Here is a 25064-nt window from a genome sequence, read left to right as displayed (position 1 = left end):
ACACACAAAAAAAATCAGAGAAGGACAAAATACAGAAACTAAATGATGGAAATAATACAATCTTTATTCACCAACTGACTTGGCAAATTTGTAGCCCCTATGAGACTACACTCTGTCCCCTCGCTGCAATCCGGCTAGCTTAAACAAGGGTTTATGTGAATATATCAGAAGTGGACTGAGTTTTGCTAACTCCTCTTGTGAAATAGAACTCAAACAGGCCAAGGTCAGTCTTATCTCTCATTCTGCTAACAGAGTCATTTCTAGACTTTATAAAGGAGAGAGGGAGCACTGAAGTCCCATCACAAACTCACCTCCCAGCTGGGTTGTGACAGAAGCCCCACTACTTCTCTGTTCCTACTTCAGTCCACAGTTTGGCAAGATGACTTTATTCTACGCTGTTATACTCTCGGTAACTATTTGTGAGTATTAAACTAATTTATTTTGAGGGAATTTATCTGAAAGTATTTTTTCCAAATGTATCATTCGTTTCCAGAAATATTTATTTATCTTAAACTTTCAGTTCTTTACATGAACAAAAGCACAGAATCTTTACCGTACAGTTTTTTTTAAATCATAGAAGATCCAGCATAAATTCACTGGGGATTTTTTAAAGTCCCTTAGCAGACGGGTCAATAACCAGGGAGCATAGATTTAAAGTAGTTGGTAGAAGGACTAGAGGGGAGATGAGGAAACATTTCTTCACCCAGAGGGTGGTGGGCAGCTGGAACTCACTGCCTGAAAGGGTGGTAGAGGCAGAAACCATCATCACATTTAAAAGGTACTTGGATGTGGACTTAAAGAGCCGTAACCCACAGGGCCACGGACCTAGTGCTGGAAGGTGGGATTAGGCTGGGTAACTCTTTTTTCGACTGGCATGGACACGGTGGGCCGAATGGCCTTCTGTGTTGTAATTTCCTATAATCCTATAAAAGGACAGCTTGTAACTGAGAGATTAAGGGTTAGAAATGAATGTTTAACAGTTCACTCATTGCCATGACAATCAGCAGAAAAAAAGATAGAAGTTAGGCTTCATTCCCTAGTTTTTAACTCTTGACAGTGTGTCCCAGGAAATATATTTAGGGAATAAATTTTGTAGATTGAGACTGAAATTCTGTACAATACAATTAGAACTGAAACCAAACAGAGGAGTGCATGGCAGTGTTAGTAGAGTGACAAGATCAGAAACCATTGTTTATTCAGTGTCTGTATCTGCTCACACTTAGTAAGATAGCATTGAACAAGACACCCATGATTTATTCTATATAATAGTTATAGAAAGAAATAGACTTATAGAGATGTGCAGTTACAGACAGAGAGAACTGCAGAGTTACAGACAGAGAGATGCAGAAAAGCAGCATTTAACTTGGAGGCGGGTAGGGAGTCGGGGTGGGGTACTGGAATGGGGTCGGGAAACCCGGGAGAACAAGTTTCTTAAAGGCCCTGCTGAATTAAACAGCAGAACCTGATTAACATATTGTTTTTCTCTTTGCCACCCGCAGCCAGCCAAATTGAGAGGCTGGCTGGTGTTGGGCGGGTAGCAGAGAGGAGGGAGGGTGGGATTGAACATGTGAGGGTTGGTTGCTAGGAAGGCAGGGGATCAGAGGGGGCCGGAGATCGGGGATGGGGCGAAGGAAGGCTGGGGATAGTCAGGGGACCGGGCATCGGAAGTCCGGACAGGCTGACGGGGCCTGAATTCAAGGAAATGAAAATGGACAATTTTTATAATGCACAGCGCCAGTTTTATGCCTGGAAGATAAGTTGAATATCCAACCTACAAGGTTAAACAGCGAGATGGAGGGAGACAGTTGCTAGACGTTTGATGGTACCACATCCATTTTCTAGGTGCTAAATGGATGCATAAGCCTGCAATATGGTGGGCAGGAAATGCGCGCTCATTATAAGCTGGTGGTGTGCCACCCACCATGTTGGTATAGTCAAGAAGTTGGCAACCAGGGTCCACACCTGAAACAGATTGGCTTGGCCTGAACATGTGACACCAATCAACACTCTTTAAAAGTATATTTCCCAGTTACACAAAGTTGGCAGAAGTTAAAAAAAATAATTATTTCTCTTTGCTCTGTCTCTCTTAGTGTCTCTAACTCTATGTGTGTGTGCGTGTTGATATCTGTCTTGCTGTCCCCCAACCCCTTGATAGCCACCTCCATCCCTGCCCAATCATCTACTCCCCTCTCCCAGTCATCTTCCCTTATCCAGTCACACCCCTCCCCCGGTTGCTCTTCTTTCCTGATTGCCTCTTACCTTATAGCCCTCCTATCCCATTCAGCCCCCTCTTAGTTGCCCACCCTCCTGGTTGCCCTTTTTCTTAGTCACACCCTCTCCCAATTGCCCGCTCTCCCAATCTCCTTCCACAGTGTTAGCTGTGCTTCAGTGGGTAGCACTGTTGCCCTCTGAGTCAGAAGGTTGCCGATTCAAGTCCCACTCCAGGGAATTGAGCACAAAAAAAATCTAGGTGGACACTTCAGTGCAGTGCTGAGGGAGTGCTGCACTGTCGGGGGTGAGTTGTTAAACTGAAGTCCCTTCTGCTCTCTCAAGTGGACATAAAAGATCCCATGCCACTATTTTGAAGAAGAGCAAGGGAGTTATCCCCGGTGGCCTGGCCAATATTTATCCCTCTTCAACACTGGAGTATTGTGTACAGTTTTGGTCTCCTAACTTGAGGAAGGACATTCTTGCTATTGAGGGAGTGCAGCGAAGGTTCACCAGACTGATTCCCGGGCTGGCGGGACTGACATATCAAGAAAGACTGGATCAACTGGGCTTATATTCACTGGAGTTCAGAAGAATGAGAGGGGATCTCATAGAAACGTTTAAGATTCTGACTGGTTTCGACAGGTTAGATGCAGGAAGAATGTTCCCAATGTTGGGGAATTTCAGAACCAGGGGTCACAGTCTAAGGATAAGGGGTAAGCCATTTAGGACCGAGATAAGGAGAAACTTCTTCACCCAGAGAGTGGTGAACCTGTGGAATTCTTTACCACAGAAAGTTGTTGAGGCCAATTCACTAAATATATTCAAAAAGGAATTAGATGTAGTCCTTACTGCAAGGGGGATCAAGGGGTATGGCGAGAAAGCAGGAATGGGGTACTGAAGTTGCATGTTCAGCCATGAACTCATTGAATGGCGGTGCAGGCTCGAAGGGCTGAATGGCCTACTCCTGCACCTATTTTCTATGTTTCTATGTTTCTATAACAGAAACACAGTTTATCTGGTCATTATCATATTGCCGATTGTGGGAGCTTGCTGTGCAAAAATTGGCTGCCACGTTTCCTACATTACAACAGTAGCTACATTCCAAAAGCTGTAAAGCGCTTTGAGACATCCGATGGTCGTGAAAGGCGCTATATAAATCCAAGTCTTTCTTCTTTCCATTTCCCTTCATAGGACTTACCCCATAGCTGCTGCTGGTCGGCGATGCAGCAGCTTGAGATTGGAAGCCTCCTCACCAGCGAGCTGCCAGGAGGCGGCCAGCAAGGGTCTGCAGCTCGCCGGTGTCATTTCAATGAGGCTCGAGGCCGAATAGTGGGTTTGCCTCAAGCCTACGAGTTCTTAAAAGAAAGAAAGACCGGCATTTATATAGTGCTTTTCACAACCTCAGGATGTCCCAAAGCGCTTTACAGCAAATTAAATACTTTTGGAGTGTAGTCACGGTAGTAAACCCGGCAACTAATCTCCGCACAGCAAGCTCCCACCAACAGCAATGTGATAATGAGCAGATAATCTGTTTTAGTGATGTTGATTGAGGGATAAATATTGGCCAGAACACCGTGGATAACTCCCCTGCTTTTCTTCAAAATAGTGCCATGGGATCTTTTACGTTCACCTGAGAAGGCAGGCGGGGCCACGGTTTAACATCTCATCTGAAACGCGACACCTCTGACAGTGCAGCACTCCCTCAGCACTGCACTGGAGTGTCAGCCTAGATCTTTGTGCTCAAGTTGAGGTGGTGGGATTGATCCCTGTGCCTAGTTCGCACAGGCGTGAACGGACTTCTAGGCCAGAGACAGAGACCCGGATGGAGAGATGCACACACACATACACAGAAAGCTAGAAATTATTTTTGATGATAATAATAGAAGGACACTTGATGCACTCATGACATTCATCTGTCTGTTGTTCAACAGGTTAATGCCGCTATTAAAATAGTAAAGTAAAATCATACAAACGTGTTAAATGTTAATCTGCTATGAGAGGCAATAGTAATTTCTAGCCAACATGAGAGACAGAAAAAAAGACAGATACCAATACACACACACAGAGTTAGAGACACTGAGAAGAGGGACAGAACAAAGTGAAAGAATTTGTGTAACTAGGAAATGTATTGTTAAGGGATGTTGATTGTTGTCACAGGTTAAGTTGTAAACTGCTGCAGCTTCTTTACTACATTTGATGCCACCGATTGGTCCATTATTGTACAACATGACTTGGCTAATTATACCTCTAGAGCAGAAATTTCAGCTTGCGAGTCACATTGCCACTTTACTGCTCGAATTTGTCCTCGCATCTGTTTCAACAACAGCCAATTGTTTCTCAATAACAACACTGGATTTCAATTTCACAAGGACAAAAGTTACATAGACTTACATTAAATATACAACACAGAAACAGGCCATTCGGTCCAACTGGCCTATGCCTATCAGCATATCCTTCTATTCCTTTCTTCCTCATGTACTTATCTAGCTTCCTCTTAAATGTATCTATGCTATTCATCTCAAATACTCCTTGTGGTAGAGAGTTCACATTCTAAAACCACTCTCTGGGTGAAGAAGCTTCTCCTTAATTAACTAACAATGACTCATTAAGAGCTGTTTGCTGGGGTGTAGTGGAAGGTAGATCAAGTGCACCCACTTTTTTTTATTTTCGGAGGCTAAGGTCCTCGCTCCAAGAGCACGAGATGGCAAATAGCACCAGGTCAAGGCAATGTGGCCAACCATGCCAATTGTAAGGCTTCTGTGGCAGTTACTGCAATAGAAAGCTGTATTTATTTTTAATTATGTGCCATTATATTATCAGTGATTCATTTCAAAACCAAAGTTCAGAAATTACTTTTGGTGATAATAGCAGACAAACACGGTTACATGACATTTCTCTGCGTGCTATTTTAACAGTCATGTTAACCCATCTAAAATAGGTGGATTCATGCTTGTGTTAGACTAGCACACAAAGGAATATGGTATGAACGTGCTAATATCACTAACAATTTCTAGGGTCAAAAAGTATAACTAAAGACTGACTGGCAAGAAACAAAAAAATTATTTTGTTATTAGATTACCATGGCATACGTGACTCACTGTTATAGTTTTCGGACGGCACATTGGGGTATATTCTCTCATGTGAAATAGTCTGCAGAAATTATTTCTATGTATATTTATAAAGGTTCACTCCAAAAGAAATAATTTACATTTATACACCCTCAGAACATCTCAAAGCACTTAATAGCCAATTAAGTATTTTTGAAGTCACCGTTGCAAACTAGGGAAACGCACTAACCATTTTGGGCACAGCAAGATTCAGCACTTCTGACATCAACAGGGTTGGCTACATGGTGGCATCACCAAAAATTGGTGACATGATATCACCTTCATATATCCCTCAGTTTAAAATCTGATGGTTCACAGATAGGGACAGGCTGGATGGACCAAAGGGGTCTGTTCCGGTCTATCATTTTTCATATGTTCGTAACCCTACACCTTAACAAAGCTCACTAATCACTTTAACTTAGCACCTTGATTCATAATTAACCAGTCAGTCTCACTGTACTGGGGAGGTTTTAGAAAGGCTGAGCTCTTGGAATAGCCACAGCTAAACTCCTCTGCCATGCTGCAAACTTTCTATAGGTGCAGTATTGCACCAGTCCATTTTTTCCAACCCGCCAGATCCAAAGGATGGTTCAGTCTGGCTGTATTCTATTGAGCTGCTGGTACACATGACTCCTCACTTTAAACTGTCCTCAATTAGAGAGGCACAAAGCTACAGCCTCTCTTGTGCAAACGCCATCTCCTGTACAAATGTTTTGTCTCTCTCTGTCACTCCTGTGTAATAAGCTGTTACCCTTTTTCTCTCCCTCTCCTGTATATCATTGTACTTGCTCTATTTTTCTCTCTCTCTCTCTTTTTCCTCTGTCTTATGCAGAAGACAGAGATCATACAGGGATCCATGTATGATCTCTTATTCTCTTGTATCATTTGCCCTCCTCTTTCTATCTTTCCTTCTTGCTCATTGCTAGATTCCACTGCAACATTGCTGCTTTTTATCTCTTATAATCACTGTCCTCTCTTTCCTGTATAAGTGCTGTCCTTATCTCTTGCCCTCATATAACCACTATCATCTTTCTCTCTGCTGTATAATTCCTGTTACCGCTCTCTCTTTCTCCTTTATAATGAATGTCCTATGTCTCTCCTCTATTATTGCCTTCTCTTTCCTTGTTTAGATGCTATCCTCTATCTCTTATAATGGCTGACCACTTTCTCTCTTGTATAATCACTGTTTTCTTTCTTCTTCACCTAGATAATCATTGATCTCGCTCTACCTCTTTCCTGTATTGCTGGTCTCTGACACTATATATCCTGTATAATCACTGTTCTCTTTCTCACTTTCCTGTAGACTCATTGGTCTCTCTCATCCACATGATCACTGTGCTTTTTCTCTCTGTGTAATCACTAACCTCCCCCTCTCTGTCTCCAGTATATGTGCCACCCCCATCTCTCATGTATATTGCTGTCCTTTCTCTCCCCTGCCTAATCACTGTGTCCTCTCTATGGGCTCAATTTTCCCCAAGCCCATTTTCTGGCGTATTGCCAGAGTTGCGCCGCTTAGTTAGGTCAAGAAATGATCCAGAGAAACATGTCCGAACTTTCCCCGATGTTTGTGCTGTAATCTGGAGCCGCGCAGCATGGCCAGTCGCATCGGGGGGTGGAGCCGTGGTCTGCGCTGGAAAAAGCAGCCGGGCCTTCTGCGCTTGCACAGGGAAAAAACTGACGTTCTTGACGTCGCTGAAATGGCCGCGCATGCACAGTAGGCCCAAAGGTCTTGCATCCTCTCCTCTCTCCCCCACCCCCCTCCCCCTTGAGTCTTCTGACCTCTCTCTCGCTCCTCCCTCCCCGGGCACCAAGCCTTCAGATCGGCTGTCTGCGACCCTCTCTGGTCCCCGAGTGCGTGTCTTCCTGGTCTGTGGCCCCTGAGTGAGTGCCGGTCAGTTTTCTCCCTCTCCCGCCGAGCCTCTCCGGTCCCGAGTGAGTACCGGTCCCGCTCCGCTCCGCTCCACTTCCCGCCCCTAGCCCAGGCCGAATGGCCTCCGATTTACTTAGCTGCGCCGATTTCTTTAACTCTCCGCAAGTGTTTTCTCGAGAGGCCACATACGCTGGCCTAAGCAGAAATGAAGTAACTATCAGCTGGCCAAAGTTCCCTAAATGGCCAGAATTGGCGTAGATAGCTAGATACACCCCCTTTTGAGGAATAAAAAACTTACTTAACAATAACATAGCTAACTGAGTTACGCTGGTGCAAATTGATTGAGGAAACTGGGGATTTTTAAGTTAGGCCAGAAAAAGCAGCCTACTCCAAAAAAAGCAGCGCAAACACTGGGAAAAATTGAGCCCTATATAACCATTGTTCCCCCTCTCATATAAATGCTGCCCATTCTCTTCTGTATAATCACTCTCCCAACTCACTCCATCTTTTGTACACATACTCTTTTTCTCTCCTGTACGATGCTATGCTTTTCCCTGTATGATCTCTGTCTTCTGGATAGTCACTGTTTTCTGTTTCCAGCTCCTGTACAATGGGTGTACTTCCACTCCTGTTCTCTTTCTCCAGTTTATCATTGTTTTTACTTCACCTGTACAATTTCTCTTCTCTATCCCTTTCCAGTATTATTGATGTTCTCTCTCTCTCACTCTTGTATACCATGCACTATCTTTCCCTTGCCCTCTCTCTCTTGTAGATCACTGTGCTCTCTCTTTCCTTTATAATCACTTCCTCTCCTGCGTTTGTCTACACTGTGTTCACTCTCTCCTGTGTAACTACTGTCCCTTCTCCTTCATATATAATCACTGTTCTCTTTCCTCTTGTCTCTGCCTCCCGCTCTTCTCGTCCTCGCCACTCTTTTCCTCCTTTCCTCCAGTGCATAATCACAGTCCATTCTCATTTCTGTATAGTTAATCTATCTGGAATGATCACTGTCCTCTTTTCTCTGTGCAATGATTAATGATTGTCTCATTCACCTGCATAATTGCAGTCTACACACACTCTCCTTATACTTGTCACACTTATCCCCGTATAATCACTTTCTTCTCTCTCCCATATTGAATCAATGTTCTCTCTCCGATGCAATCACTGTGCTCTCTCTCCTACATAATTAGTACACTCTCGCCCAGTATAATCACTGTGCTCCCTTCCTATAAACTCACTGTTCTCTCTCCCTATACACTCACTGTGCTCGCTCCCTGTATACTCACTGTGCTCTCTCCCTATATACTCACTGTTCTCCCTATACACTCACTGTGCTCTCCCTATACACTCACTGCTCTCCCTATACACTCACTGTGCTCTCTCCCTATACACTCACTGTGCTCTCTCCCTATTCACTCACTGCTCTCCCTATGCACTCACTGTTCTCCCTATACACCCACTGTGCTCGCTCCCTATACACTCACTGCTCTCCCTATACACTCACTGTGCTCTCTCCCTATACACTCACTGTGCTCTCTCCCTATACACTCACTGTGCTCTCTCCCTATACACTCATTGTGCTCTCTCCCTATACACTCACTGTACTCTCTCTATACACTCACTGCTCTCCCTATACACTCACTGTGCTCTCTCCCTATACACGCAATGTGCTCTCCCTATACACTCACTGTGCTCTCTCCCTATACACTCAATGTGCTCTCTCTATACACTCACTGTGCTCTCTCCCTATACACTCACTGCTCTCCCTATACACTCACTGCTCTTCCTATACACTCACTGCTCTTCCTATACTAGTGACTAGTGGGGCACCGCAAGGTTCTGTGCTGGGGCCCCAGCTGTTTACATTGTACATTAATAATTTAGACGAGGGGATTAAATGTAGTATCTCCAAATTTGCGGATTGCACTAAGTTGGGTGGCAGTGTGAGCTGCGAGGAGGATGTTATGAGGCTGCAGAGTGACTTGGATAGGTTAGGTGAGTGGGCAAATGCATGGCAGATGAAGTATAAAGTGGATAAATGTGAGGTTATCCACTTTGGTGGTAAAAACAGAGAGACAGACTATTATCTGAATGGTGACAGATTAGGAAAAGGGAAGGTGCAACGAGACCTGGGTGTCATGGTACATCAGTCATTGAAGGTTGGCATGCAGGTACAGCAGGTAGTTAAGAAAGCAAATGGCATGTTGGCCTTCATAGCGAGGGGATTTGAGTACAGGGGCAAGGAGGTGTTAATACAGTTGTACAGGGCCTTGGTGAGGCCACACCTGGAGTATTGTGTACAGTTTTGGTCTCCTAACATGAGGAAGGACATTCTTGCTATTGAGGGAGTGCAGCGAAGGTTCACCAGACTGATTCCTGGGATGGCAGGACTGACATATTAAGAAAGACTGGATCAACTGGGCTTGTATTCACTGGAGTTCAGAAGAATGAGAGGGGATCTGATAGAAACGTTTAAAATTCTGAAGGGTTTAGACAGGTTAGATGCAGGAAGAATGTTCCCAATGTTGGGGAAGTCCAGAACCAGGAGTCACAGTCAAAGGATAAGGGGTAAGCCATTTAGGACCGAGATGAGGAGAAACTTCTTCACCCAGAGAGTGGTGAACCTGTGGAATTCTCTACCACAGAAAGTTGTTGAGGCCAATTCACTGAATATATTCAAAAATGAGTTAGATGTAGTCCTTACTACGGGGGATCAAGGGGTATGGCGAGAAAGCAGGAATGGGGTACTGAAGTTGCATGTTCAGCCATGAACTCATTGAATGGCGGTGCAGGCTCGAAGGACCGAATGGCCTACTTCTGCACCTATTTTCTATGTTTCTATGTTTCTATGTTTCTATGTTTCTATGTATACACTCACTGTGCTCTCTCCCTATACACTCACTGTGCTCTCTCCTTATACACTCACTGCTCTCCCTATATAGTCACTGTGCTCTCCCTATACACTCACTGTGCTCTCTCCCTATACACTCACTGTGCTCTCTCCCTATACACTCACTGTGCTCTCCCTATACACTCACTGTGCTCTCTCCCTATACACACTGTACTCTCTCCCTATACACTTACTGTGCTCTCCTTATACCCCTTGGCGCTCTCCCCTATTCAATTACTGTGCACTCTCGCTCTGTCCTTAATCTCTTCCCAATATAATTACTGTGCTTTTTCTCCCTTAGTTATCACTGTGCTTTCTTTCTCTTCTGTAGAATCTCTGTCCTCTCCTTCCGTATTATCATCCTGGTCTCTCTAGCTCCTGTAAAATCCCAGAGCTCGCTCTCTCTCTCTCTTTCTCTCCCTTCATAACATTACTTTCCAGTGTCTGCATCTCTCTCTATAATTACTGCACCATCTTTCTCATAATTGCTGTTCTATTTCTCACTACGGTATAATTGTTGTCTGACATTGTTCCTTTCTTTTGTCCCCAGCCCTTTCACTTGCTGCTACTCCAGATATCAGATGGTGTACATTCTCTCTACAAGGCAATACTAAATGCAAAGCTTTGAAAAAAGCAATGCAAAATGACTTCTCCAACTTCTATTGCATATTGAGGACCAGTACTGCAGAGTGTTTGACTGCTATCAAGGTAGTGCTTTATTTTATTCAGATCTAGACATCGCGATTACGGTCCAATTATTTTATTACAGGATTGTCAGGCTGATTTGAATAATTAGCCAGATGCATCTAAGTTAATAGAAACATTTGCAATCCCGGAATAATTGGGGTTGTACACAACCGTTACACAGTTGTATCCATAGCACATACTGTGCCAAATTTTGCTATGGGGTCTTGCCCTCTAATTTGACTGGGCTACTGCTAGAAGCCAAAACTTCTCACAGATCTTGGCCTGTAGAACATTTGGCTGGGATGAGCAAATTCTGGTGATGCAGCAGCAGCTATGAAATTGCTGTAGGTGGTAACAACAAAATTGATTAATTGTTAACAATGGCACAGCAGGGACATGTGGACAATAAAAACAGAAAATTCTGGAAATATTCAGCAGGTCAGGCAGCATCTGTGGAGAGAGAAACAAAATGAACGTTTCAGGTCGATGACCCTTCGTCAGAACTGAAAAATGTTAGATGTGGACAACGCTGCTTCCTTTGGTCCTGAGGAGTTGCAGATCCTCGTCAAGGAGTTGCACCAAGACGGGTGGTCCTCTTTGGGTTCTTTTGCGCAGTCTTGCATTGTGCCTAAGCTGCATAACATTCGAAGGTGGAAGTTGTAGCAGAGGCTTAACAACTTGCACTTATGTAGCGCCTTTAATGTCCAAAGGCGCGTGGCAGTGGCATAAGGAAAAAAATGGATGGCGAGCCAAAGGAGATATTGGGAGAGGTGACCAAAAGCTTGGCCAAAGTAGCCCATTTTAAGGAGGCTCTTGGATATGAAAATAGTACAGTGAGGATTTATTGCAATTCTATCAGGAACGCTTCAACTGGCTGTTTTCTTGAGAGCGTTGTTACAGTCTTAAAAAATAATCCAGCAGATGCTGACGGATGGCAACAGATTGAAAGCAGGTGACAGACTCCCTCAGCAGCTGTCAATGTTTGAAGGTCATGTTTAAACAATAAGTTCAAAAATGGTGTGGCACTTCATCCTCGGAGCAGCATGAGGTAGCAACAGAATCCAATTAACTTAAAAAGGGGATCTAGACAGACTGAAATTGGAATGGGGAGCAGCTAAGAGACGTAAAATTAAGAGGTTGTGGATGGGAGGTGGGGAAAGTAACGTGAAATGAGAATGGAAACTAAGCATTGTATATGCTATGGAGTGCGTATGTAGAAAAAAACCCAGCTAGAGTAGATGGGGAAGAGATATGGGGCTAGATTTTACACTTTTGTGCAGATCAGCCAAAAATGGGCGGTATTTACGTCATGGGCAGTAAAAATGGGTTTTCAGATCGCCGGCTTGTCGCCCATTCTCAAAGCCCCTAGTCACCATTTTAAAAATTGGGTGTTACTGCGAGCGATTCGAAATGGGCGTTAGCGCTAGATCTCTCTGACCTTCTGCCGTAAAATGTCGTCGTCCTTAGCAACGGCATGGCAATCCTCGTTTCCCGCGATTCAGGAGGTCGGGTCATCATGACATGCACAGAAGAGGAGACAGAGAGAGAGGGAGCAGAGAGGGACTGAAAGCGTGTGCGGGTGTGGTGTGTACTTGTTTGGCTGTTGTGGGAGGCACGAGGGAGAATCACCAGCAGCAAAAAGCTTACTAAGCACCCAGACACATGAAAGCTAGGAGCAACATCTTGCTTCTGGCTTGGAGCACGTTCCCACCTTGGGACCGTCCTCTCCTGTATCCGTCCAAGCAACGGTTCGGCCGTCATGCACCTCCCCCCCTCTCCACAATGGAGCAGTGCCTGAGGAACTTCTCGGCCACGCGGCTTGGAGTCAGGAGCGGAAGGGGAAGGGGTAGAGGTGAGGATGAGAAGCGGGGTAGAAAGGGTTGTTTTTTACAGCAAATATACTTATGATTTCAGACAAATGTTTGGTTTAAATGTTTTTTATTTAACATAACCTTGTTACGCATTGGCTCAGATAGCTGCACCATTACACGCTGGTGATTCCTTAACATCAAAGGTTATAATTACACTTAACCAATCAACTTAAACTTTAACTGTCACCAAGGTGATGCCCACCATTGATGTATGACCTGCACACCCAGCAGTGTGTCAGCCTTGTAAATAACACCAATGTTCTTTCAGGCAAAGCCGTCATTTATGAGCTCCTTACTTAAAGGTCTTGCAGCTATGATGCCACCACAAGCCCTTTCATGCGGTCTACAGGGGGGCGAGGGCATGGCTTCAGCATCAGCGTGATTGTCTGGCCCGATGTCAGCATCCACCTCCTCATCCTCCTCTTCCTCTCTCTCCTGAGGTGGACCGTCACACTCTTCTCGCAATTCTTGTCCCCTCCTGATAGCCAGGTTGTGCAGCATAGAGCACAGCACCACAAATTGAGCTACCTGCTCAGGGTGGTATTGGAGCTCGCCTCCTGAGTGGTCCAGGCATCTAAAGTGCTGCTTATGCACGCCAATAGTTTTCTTGATGATATTGCGAGTGGCTCTGTGGCCTCTCGGCTTCGGTGTGGGTGTCACACAGGGGGGTCATCAGCCAGGTGGCGAGGCCATATCCTTTGACACCAAGCATCCAGCATTGACCTTGTGGCTGATTGTTAAACAAGTCAGATACAATGCTCTCATGCAGGATGTGAGCATCATGGATGCCGCCTGGAAAGTTAGCATTCACTGCCATAATAATTTGCTGGTGGTCGACGAGTTGCACATTCAGGGAGTGGAATCCCTTGCAGTTCCTGAAAACCTCTGCATCCTGGAAAGATGTCCGAATCACGATGTGTGTACAGTCTATTGCTTCCTGCACCTTGGGGAAGTTAGCAATTCGGTAGAATCTGAAAGCCCTTTCAGTCTGAGCCTCCCTGGTCATAGGGAAGCTGATAAAATCCATCCTGCGTGCATACAGGGCTTCAGTGACCTGTCTAATGCAGCAATGTATGGTATGCTTAGACATACTGCAAATGTCGCCAGCTGAGGCCTGAAAAGAACCCACCACATAGAACAACAGTGCCGCAGTGACTTTGACCTTGACGGACAGTGCGGTCCTGATGGCGCTGGCAGGCTGCAGATCTCCCCTTATGAGCTGGCATATCTCACTGATAACCTCTTTGTGGAAACGCAGTCTCTGAAGGCAGGTGGTGTTAAACAAGTTGAGGTAAGACTGCTTCTTCCTGTATTTGCGGGGGGTGTAACGTCTGGTCCTCCTGATCAGTCTGTCACGTCTTACATTGGGCACATGATGTTGTCGAGCGTACCTTCTGCCGTCTCGAGTCTGCAGCATGTAAGTGGTCATTAAGAGAGTGTGAGGAAAAGACAGGTCCTATTCCCATAGCTATCTGTTTTCCACCGATTTGTCACAAAGAATGAATGTCCCCACGAAGACACCTATTAAATTCCAATCATCCACAGTATGATAAAGATGTTTGTTCAGATGTTCACATTGTTGTGTATCTGTAAAGCATGCACTCCCATCTTCCGCCACAGGGACCTCATCCCTTGAATTCCCAAGGGATCTCAGCATCCCTTGGAGCACTGTATATAAGCCGGCCCTTAAGGCCTGTTCCTCACTCTGGAGTGTCTTATTAAAGACTGAGGTCACTGTTATTTTAACCTCACTATGTGCAGCCTCATCTGTGTTAGGAACACAATAACTGGCGACGAGAATACGAATCCAACGCAAAGATGCAGCAAACTGTAGGCATCCTGGAGAAGTTCTCGGAGGTTGAGGACTGGGAAGCCTATGTCGAATGGCTAGACCAGTACTTTGTAGCCAATGAGCTGGACGGAGAAGGAAGCCCTGCAAAAAGGAGAGCGGTCCTCCTCACAGTCTGTGGGGCACCGACCTACAGCCTCTTCTGGCTCCGGTGAAACCCACAGATAAGTCGTATGAGGAGCTGTGTACACTGGTTCGCGAGCATCTTAACCAGAGGGAGAGCGTGCTGATGGCGAGGTATCGGTTCTACACGTGCCAGCGATCTGAAGGTCAGGAAGTGGCGAGCTAAGGCGACTTGCAGGACAATGTGAGTTTGATGACTACCTGGAGCAAATGCTCAGAGACTTTTTTGTATTGGGCATTGGCCATGAGACCATCCTACGAAAACTTTTGACTGTAGAGACACCGACCCTCAGTAAGGCCATTGCGATAGCACAGGTGTTTATATCCACCAGTGATAACACCAAACAAATCTCTCAGCACACAAGTGTTAGTAATGTTCATAAATTAACTGGAACTGTGTTTGCGAGCAGAAATGTACAGGGCAGAAACCACGAGTCTGCAACTGCCAGCAGGTCTCAGGTGACCCAGATGACTCAGAGTCCCCAACAAAGGATGAATGCAAGGCAATTCACACCTTGTTGGCATTGTGGAGGCTTCCATTCAGCCTATTCATGCCGCTTCAAAGGGTGTGTTGCAAGAGCTGTGCAACAATGGGGCACCTCCAACGAGGTTGCAAACAAGCTGCAAGCTCTGCAAAACCTGCTAACCACCATGTGGCAGAGGAAAATCGGTCCATGGTGGATCAAAGCAATTTCGAGCCTCAGAGAGAGGAGGCAGATGCTGAAATATAGGGGGTGCACACATTTTCGATGAAATGTCCACCTATAATGTTAAACGTCAAATTGAATGGCTTACCTGTAGCCATGGAACTGGACACTGGCGCTAGCCAATCCATCATGAGTAAAAAGATGTTTGAGAGACTGTGGTGCAACAAGGCATTCAGACCAGCCCTGAGCCCCATCAACATGAAACTGAGAACGTACACCAAAGAGCTTATCACTGTCCAGGGCAGTGCCATGGTCAAGGTCACCTAGGAGGGCACAGTGCACGAACTGCCACTCTGGATTGTCCCGGGCGATGGTCCGACACTGCTTGGAAGGAGCTGGCTGGGCAAAATCCGCTGGAACTGGGATGACATCCAAATGCTATCACATATTGATGAGGCCTCATGTACCCAGGTTCTTAACAAATTTCCTTCCCTTTTTGAGCCAGGCATTGGAAACTTTTCTGGGGCGAAGGTGCGGATCCACTTAGTCCCCGAGGCACGACCCATTCACCACAAGGCTCAAGCGGTACCTCACATGATGAGGGAGAGAGTGGAAATCGAGCTGGACAGGCTGCAACGCGAGGGCATCATCTCCCCAGTGGAGTTCAGCGAGTGGGCCAGCTCGATTGTTCCAGTACTCAAAAGTGATGGCACGGTCAGGATTTGTGGCGATTACAAAGTAACTATTAATCGTTTCTCGCTACAGGACCAATACCCGCTACCTAAGGCAGACGACCTATTTGCGACGCTGGCAGGAGGCAAGACGTTCACCAAGCTTGACCTGACTTCGGCCTACATGATGCAGGAGCTGGAGGAGCCTTTGAAGGGCCTCACCTGCATCAACACGCACAAGGGACTGTTCATCTACAACAGATGCCCATTTGGAATTCGGTCGGCTGCAGTGATCTTCCAGAGAAACATGGAGAGCCTACTCAAGTCCGTACCACACACGGTGGTCTTTCAGGACGACATATTGGTCACGGGTCAGGATACCGCCGAGTACCTACAAAACCTGGAGGAGGTCCTCCAGTGACTGGATCGCGTAGGGTTGTGGCTGAAGAGGTTGAAATGCGTCTTCATGGCAACAGAAGTGAAGTTTTTGAGGAGAAAGATCGCGGCGGATGGCATTCGACCCACAGACGCCAAGACAGAGGCTATCAGGAACACACCCAGGCCACAGAACGTCACGGAGCTGCGGTCGTTCCTGGGACTCCTCAACTATTTTGGTAACTTCCTACCGGGGTTAAGCCCCCTCTTAGAGCCCCTGCATGTGTTATTGTGCAAAGGTGAGAACTGGGTATGGGGAAAAAAAACAAGCAATTGCTTTTGAGAAAGCCAGAAACATTTTATGCTCCAACAAGCTGCTTGTATTGTATAACCCGTGTAAAAGATTTGTGCTAGCATGTGACACGTTGTCATATGGAGTCGGGTGTGTATTACAACAAGCTTATGTTGCGGGGAAGTTGCAATCTGTCGCCTATGCTTCCAGGAGTTTGTCTAAGGCCGAGAGGGCCTGTAGCATGATTGAGAAAGAGGCATTAGCGTGTGTGTTCGGGGTAAAGAAAATGCATCAGTACCTGTTTGGCCTCAAATTTGAGCTGGAAACCGATCACAAGCCCCTCACATCCCTGTTTGCTGAAAATAAGGGGATAAATACTAATGCCTCAGCCCGCATACAAAGGTGGGCACTCGCGCTATCAGCGTATAACTATACCATCCGCCACAGGCCAGGCACCGAGAACTGTGCGCATGCTCTCAGTCGACTAGCATCGCCCACCACGGGGGTGGAAATGGCGCAGCCTGAAAACTTGTTGATGGTGGCACAGCCCGCAGATTTGTTGATGGTCATGGAAGCGTTTGAAAATGATAAATCACCTGTCACGGCCCGCCAGATTAGGACTTGGACCAGCCAAGATCCTCTGCTGTCCCTAGTAAAAAACTGTGTACTGCATGGGAGCTGGGCCAGCATCCCCATTGAAATGCAAGAGCTAATCAAGGCGATCCACCGGCGAAAGGACGAGCTGTCCATTTAGGCAGATTGCCTGTTGTGGGGTAACCGCGTAGTGCTACCAAAAAAGGCAGGGAGACGTTCATCTCTGATCTCCACAGCACACACCCGGGTATAGTAATGATGAAAGCGATAGCTAGATCGCACGTGTGGTGGCCCGGTATTGACTCTGACTTAGAGTCATGTGTACGGCAATGCAGCATATGTGCTCAGTTGAGCAACATGCCCAGAGAGGCACCAGTAAGTTTGTGGTCCTGGCCCACCAGACCATGGTCAGAGGATCCATGTCGACTATGTGGGCCCGTTTCTCGGTAAAATGTTCCTGGTAGTGGTGGATGCTTTTTCAAAATGGAATGAATGTGAACTAATGTCGGGAAGCACCGCCACCGCCACCATTGAAAGCCTGAGGGCCATGTTTACCACCCACGGCCTGCCTGACATACTGGTCAGTGACAGCGGGCCATGTTTCACCAGTGCCAAATTTAAAGAATTCATGACCCGCAATGTGATCAAACATGTCACCTTGGCCCTGTTTAAACCAGCCTCCAATGGGCAGGCAGAGCAGGCAATACAAACAATCAAACAGAGCCTTAAACGAGTCACAGAAGGCTCACTCCAAACCCGCCTGTCCTGAGTACTGTTCAGCTACCGCACGAGACCCCACTCGCTCACAGGGGTGCCCCCGGCTGAGCTACTCCTGAAAAGGACACTTAAAACCAGACTCTCGCTGGTTCACCCCAACCTGCATGATCAGGTAGAGAGCAGGCGACAGCAACAAAATGTAAACGATGGTCGCACCACTGTGTCACAGGAAATTGATCTGAATGACCCTGTGTGTGTGCATGATCCTAAGTGGATCGTGGGCACGGTGATAGCTGAAGAAGGGAATAGGGTGTTTGTAGTCAAACTAGATAATGGACAAATTTGCAGAAAGCTCCTGGACCAAACGAGGTTGCGGTTCACAGACTGCCCTGAACAACCCACAGCAGACACCACCTTTTTCGAACCCATAACACACACCCAAAGGATCAACGACATCATGCCGGACCAGGAAATTGAACCCATCACGCCCAACAGCCCAGCAAGGCCAGGATCACCAAGCAGCCCTGCAGGGCCAACAATATGCCAGCCCAGCCAGGGCACAGCCAACACACCAGAACAGACATTTGTACTGAGGCGGTCCACCAGGGAAGGAAAGGCTCCCGACCGCCTCACCTTGTAAATAGTTTTCACTTTGACTTTGGGCGGAGCAGTGATGTGTATCTGTAAAGCATGCACTCCCATGTTCCGCCACCAGGGAGCTCATCCCCTGAAGTCCCAAGGAATCCCAGCATCCCTTGGGAGCACTGTATATAAGCCGGCCCCTAAGGCCTGTTCCTCACTCTGGAGTGTCTTATTAAAGACTGAGGTCACTGTTACTTTAACCTGCGTGTGTGCAGCCTCATCTGTGTTAGGAACACAATATACATCACCTCCAAAGTACATCCGAACTCCCCCGAGGTTAAAGCAGAGCAGCCTTTTAAATGATGCGATGTGATTTAGAACATGGCGTCCACACCGCTGTGAGTAGTTCTGGTTAGTTCCACTTTTTCCCAGCGGTTTTTTGGGTGAGCGATATTGTGGGCGAGATGTGTGCGAGGTGGTAAAAGTGATGCTGGCCGATTTCCTGGGCGTTAGTTTCGGCAAATGTGATCTTTACGACAAAATAAAGTGGGCGGGCGATATTATCTTTTTCCCGGCGTTCCGTACATGGGGAAAATAACGCTCGCCGATAAGTGTCTGAAAAGTAGCCGTCAGTTTCCATTTTGTGGATAAATGGGCAATATCTGCTTGTTATACCTCATTTCAGCGGTAAAATGGACATTTAGTGGGCATTATGCATGCAAATAAAAGTATAAAATCTAGCCCATGGAAATTGTCTGTTGTCAAGAAGCTTAACAAAAGGGCCATGGATTAAGAGAGAGGATTTAAGAATTCACAGAAGCATCCAAAAGCAGGGGGGGTTATAGTACTAGTCAATCTATAGAGATCAGTGAAAAGGACAAGCTGGTAGAGTCTTGAGAGTGAATTATTGGGGAAGGAGGCGACGAGCACAATCATGTACAGGGTTACTGGGAACCCAAGAAAATTAGGGTAGAGGCAAGACAAGGAATGATGGCAAAGAGGTAAATGAGGCAGTGGATGGATTTTGGTTCGAAAAAGTAGTAGAAAAGGTGAGAAGACTTGTGAAGTTACTCAGAAAGTACAGGGCCGAGCAGATACCAGGCACTGTCCTATAATACAGAAGAAAACCAGGTCACAGGAATAGCTAAAAAACAGAAGTTTGTTAGGACAAAGATGGTGACTGAAAGGCATATGAACATTGCAGTTCTGGGAAAGGTGGACATACATTTGTATCACGACGACAATATAGAGTATTGCGCTGTTTACCTGAAGCAGATCAGTGCATATTGAAGAAAGTTAAAAGGGCTACTGAAAGGGATAGAGTCAATTCTCATAGTCCATTTAGGGGTAAATGGGAAGAAACAATATAGGGGCATTAAAAGTCACATGTGAGAATTGACTCAAAACACAGGTAGGACATTCAAAGTTCTGTGGTATACTTCCAATATTTAGGAAGAAAAGGAATTCACCTAGAAAATTGTGAATCTAAATATGTAGCTGGTAACATAGTTCGAAATAAATGATATCACTTTCATATTGTCATGTATGTATGCCTGGGTTTACTAGCCACTAGGTGGTGTCACTGTCGGAGGTCATTGGGCTGTGTGCACGTGTGTACGGCCCAGGTATAAAAGTCCAGCCATCTTGTAATGTAATTGCTTTGGGTCCTAATAAAGTAGAGCCAGGCTTGTACCTGTTGGGAGTTTACAGTATTCAGTCTATTGAGTTATTGCATACAGAACATTTGGCGACGAGGTAACAAGAACCTTCGCATGCAAAAATGAGCACAATTGGAATTCTGAAGCGATTCGTGGAGGGAGAAGATTGGGCAGATTTTGTAGCCTGCTTGAACCAGTACTTTGTGGCCAACAAAATGGAGAAAGAAGCAGACGCAGTTCGGCGCCGGGCGCTTCTCCTCACGGTTTGCGGTCCGAAAATCTATGGTCTCATAAGGAATCTCCTCTCACCCTTAAGTCCAATGAACAAGGACTATGAAACATTGTGTGCGTCACCATCTCAAACCAGATGAAGGCATCATCATCTCAAGATATCGATTCTATATGCACGTTCATTCTGAGGGCCAGGATGTATTTGAATTCATTGCCGACCTAAGACATCTAGCTGGACTGTGTAAGTTTGAAACAGCATTGGCAGACATGCTGCGGGACTTCTTTGTAATCGGCATCAACCACGAGGTGATCCTGCGTGAGCTACTGGCGGCAGAGACGCTGGATTTGAGCAAGGCCATCATGATTGCCCAGGCATGCATGACGACGGACAAAAGCTTAAAGCAGATATCATTGAAAAATCGGAATTCGGCAAGTACTATGAACAAGATAGCATCGTCGTTTAGCAGAGCTGCATATGGCAGGGTCTACCATACGTGAAACCTATGGCTGCTCAAAGTCCACCAGCAGGAGTGAATCCGATATCACTGTGTTGGCGTTGTGGGGGAAATCATCGGCATCATCAGTGTTGGTTTAAACAGTATATTTGTAAAGACTGTTCGAGAGTGGGACATCTCCAGCGCATGTTTCCGCAACTGAGCAAGCGTGCTGCGACACACCACATGGAGGAGGATGACCAGTCCAGCGCGGATCCGGATATGCAATCCGAGATACCAGTGGAGGAAGTATATGGACTGTATTCGCTCCTAACAAAGAGCCAACCGATAATTATTAATGTAAAACTTAATGGTGTGAGTCAATCGATAATGAGTCAGAGGACATTCGACAGGCTGTGGGATACTAAGGCTGTTCGGCCTAAGCTGAGTCCAGTCAATGCCAAGTTGCGTACGTACACTAAAGAACTCATAACGGTGATTGGCAGTGCAGTAATCAAGGTGTCGTATAACGGTGCGGTTCACGATTTACCGTTATGGATTGTTCCAGGCAATGATCCAACGCTGTTCGGCAGAAACTGGTTAGAAAAAAAATCAAATGGAACTGGAACGAGATCAAAGCATTGTCGCCGTCGTCGGATATTCCATGTGCTCAAGTGCTGAGCAAGCTCCCCTCGCTGTTTGAACTAGGTATCGGCAATTTCACAGGAGCCAAGGTGCAGATCCACGTGGACACGGATGCAAGACCCATCCATCATAAAGCTCGGGCAGTTCCGTACATGATGAGGGAGACGGTCAAAATCGAACTGGACAGACTCCAACGTGAAGGGATCATATCACCGGTTGACTTTAATGAATGGGCTAGCCCCATTGTTCCCGTGTTGAAAAGTGATGGCACTGTCAGGATTTATGGAGACTACAAGGTTATGATCAACCGAGTTTCGAAACAGGATCAATACCCGTTACCGAAGGCTGATGACCTGTTTGCAACGCGAGCTGGGGGGAAGTCATTCACAAAACTGAATCTGACATTGGCCTACATGACACAGGAGCTGGTCGACACGTCGAAGAAACTTACATGCATCAACACTCATAAAGGACTGTTTATCAACAACAGGTGCCCTTTTGGATTTCGCTCAGCTGCAGCCATATTTCAGAGGAACATGGAGAGTCTACTGAAGTCCATCCCCAGAACTGTCATGTTCCAAATTGCCATACTGGTCCCAGGTCGTGACCCCGCCAAACATCTGTACAACCTGGAAGAGGTTCTACATCGTCTGGACAAAGTGGGGCTCAGATTGAAACACTCGAAGTGCGTCTTCATGGCACCGGAAGTCAAATTCCTGGGGAGGAAAATTGCTGCTGACAGTATCAGGCTTACGGACTCAAAAACCAAGGCCATCAAAAATACACCCAAGCCTCAGAATGTGACGGAGCTGCGTTCGTTCCTTTGTCTATTCAACTATTTCGGTAATTTTTTGCCTAGATTGAGCATCTTATTAGAGCCACTGCACATGTTGCCAAGAAAAGGCGACAACTGGGTTTGGGGTGCGTCTCAAGGTAGAGCTTTTGAGAACGCTACTAATCTGCTTTGCTCGAACAAGCTGCTGGTACATTATGATCCATGTAAGCGTCTAGTATTGGCCTGTGATGCTTCGTCATATGTTGGTTGCGTGCTCCAACAAGCTAATGAGTCGGGCAAATTACAACCTGTTACATATGCTTCAAAAAGTTTGTCAAATGTGGAAAGAGCCTACAGCATGGTAGAGAAAGACACACTAGCCTGTGTGTATGGGGTTAAAAAGATGCATCAGTACCTGTTTGGTCTTCGGTTTGAACTGGAAACAGATCACAAGCCATTCATTTCATTGTTTCTGGAAAACAAAGGTACCAATACCAATGCATCGTCCCGCATCCAGAGGTAGCGCTGACATTATTTGCCTATGATTATGTCATTCGCCATAGACCTGGCACTGAGAATTGTGCCGATGCATTGAGTCGTCTGCCGTTGCCCACACCGGAGGTGGAAACGCCACAACCGGCAGACCTACTGTTAGTCATGGATGCTTTTGAATGTGAAGGAACCCCTGTCACGGCCCAACAAGTTAAGACCTGGATCAGCCAGGACCCGATATTATCGGTTGTGAAATGTTGTATCCTTAGTGGTGATTGGTCTGCCATACCCAAGCAAATGTTTGAGGAGACCAAACCTTACATCCGTTGCAAAGACGAACTATCCATTCAATCAGATTATATACTGTGGGTATAACAATCGTGTTGTTATACCCAAGAAAGGCAGAGAGAGATTTGTGCATGATCTACATAGCTTGCTTCCCGGTATTGTCATGATGAAAGCCATTGCCAGGTCTCATGTACGGTGGCCTAGAATTGACTCTGATCTGGAATCATGTGTGCATCAGTGCACCACTTGCATGCAGCTTAGTAAAGCACCAGCGGAATCGCCGCTGATTCTGTGGTCGTGGCCATCTAAACCATGATCCAGGATGCACATCGACTTTGCAGGTTGCTTCCTGGGAAAGATGTTCTTAGTTGTGGTGGATGCATATTCCAAGTGGATAGAGTGTACAATCATGTCATCCAGCACATCCACAACTACCATTGAGAGCCTTCATGTCATGTTTTCTGCGCATGGTCTGCCTGATATTGTTGTAAGCGACAACGGATCTTGCTTCACCAGTATGGAGTTTCAAGAATTAATGAAACGTAATGGTTTCAAATATGTGAGGTCAGCACCATTCAAACCCGCATCCAATGGACAAGCAGAGCATGTGGTCCAAACTATCAAGCAGAGTAAGGACCATCTCACTGCAAACTCGCTTGTCACGCAAATTGCTTAGTTACAGGACAAGACCACCCCATATGCTTACCGGCATCTCCCCTGCTGAACTATTGATGAAGAGAGGTCTCAAGACCAGGCTCTCTCTTGTCCACCCTGACTTGAATAATCGTTTCAAATACAGACGTCAAAGTCAGCAAAGGTATAATGATCGTGCTACTGTGTCACGCAACATTTCTATCAATGATCCTGTGTATGTACTGAATTATGGTCAAAGTCCCAAATGGATCGCCGGTACTGTTATGGCCAAGGAGGGTAACAGAGTGTTTATCGTTAAGCTCAAGAATGGACAGACATACAGGAAACATGTCGATCAGATCAAGCTGTGGCACACGGATGAACCGGAACAGTCTGAGGTAGACACAATCAGCGACCAACCAATCTACCCTCAGTCATCAGAGGACTCCACTGTCATCAATGAATCTGGACTTTCAATCCCTGACATAATCAATGAATCTGGACTTTCAATCCCTGACGTGGTCATTGCTCACATTAGATCGGCTACCCAGCCCGCAGTCATAACAGACTCAGAACGCTCGCCCAAAGCTGGAGTTGAACTGAGATGTTCAACTCGGAAGCGGAAAGCCCCAGACCATCTCAATTTGTAAAAAGACCGTTACTAATATCTTAAAGGGGGATATTGTCATGTATGTATACTTGGGTTTACTAGCCACCAGGTGGCACCACTGTCAGAGGTCATTGGGCTGTGCGGACATGTGTGCGGCCCAGATATAAAAGGCCAGCCATCATGTAATGTAATCACTTTGGGCCCTAATAAAGTAGAGCCAGGTTTGTACCTGTTCGGAGTTTACAGTATTCAGTCTATTGAGTTATTATATACACAACAGATAAGTAACCAGGAACATTTTCAGGACCAAAGGACTGATGCAGGAGAAATAGGCGAGACTTAAAGAATCATGAGCAGTGGTAGTTGTAAAGAACATGGAGCTGGCTATAGAGAATCAGTTACATTTGATAACTTGGGGGGAGGAATTGGATCCCAAAAGAATTGAAGGTAACAGGTGGGCATGAAGACAATAACTTGCAGACATTCAAGGGCACATTCCAGTAACAGGCAGATAAAGGGGATCAAGAAAGGAGACAACTCTATAAGAAGAACTATAAACCTGAATGGTAGAAACATTAGAAATAAGCTGCCAAAACTAGATGCTGTTTTGACAAGAAGGAACTATGATATGTTAGGAAGACCAGAAGCATGGTTGACCCCTGCGGATGGTAACAAATGTATCATGCAGGAGTATAAAGTATTCTGGAAAGATACAGAAGACAGAAAAGGAGATAATATATTTGACAGGGATATCTGGGAAGTTAAAGACATTGGTGCTGGGTGGATAGTTACTCCTCTTAGATATCTTTGAA

At 45.9% G+C, this 25064-nt stretch overlaps 1 protein-coding gene across 1 annotated transcript in view; it reads left to right on the top strand.

Moving 5' to 3' along the window:
- The first annotated feature begins 278 nt into the window (after positions 1–278).
- tfa (transferrin-a) overlaps positions 279–25064 on the top strand; it is a 98208-nt gene continuing 73422 nt past the window's right edge. The window contains exons 1-2 of the mRNA XM_070883306.1: positions 279–419; positions 10629–10786. Coding sequence (XP_070739407.1) covers positions 380–419; positions 10629–10786 — 198 coding nt within the window. The 5' untranslated portion in view covers positions 279–379. The remainder of the gene's footprint in view (positions 420–10628; positions 10787–25064) is intronic.

Source organism: Pristiophorus japonicus, chromosome 6 (assembly GCF_044704955.1).
Source record: "Pristiophorus japonicus isolate sPriJap1 chromosome 6, sPriJap1.hap1, whole genome shotgun sequence".
NCBI lineage: Eukaryota > Metazoa > Chordata > Chondrichthyes > Pristiophoridae > Pristiophorus > Pristiophorus japonicus.
Note: the sequence above shows the minus strand (reverse complement) of the source record. Positions and strands in the feature narration are given on the sequence as shown.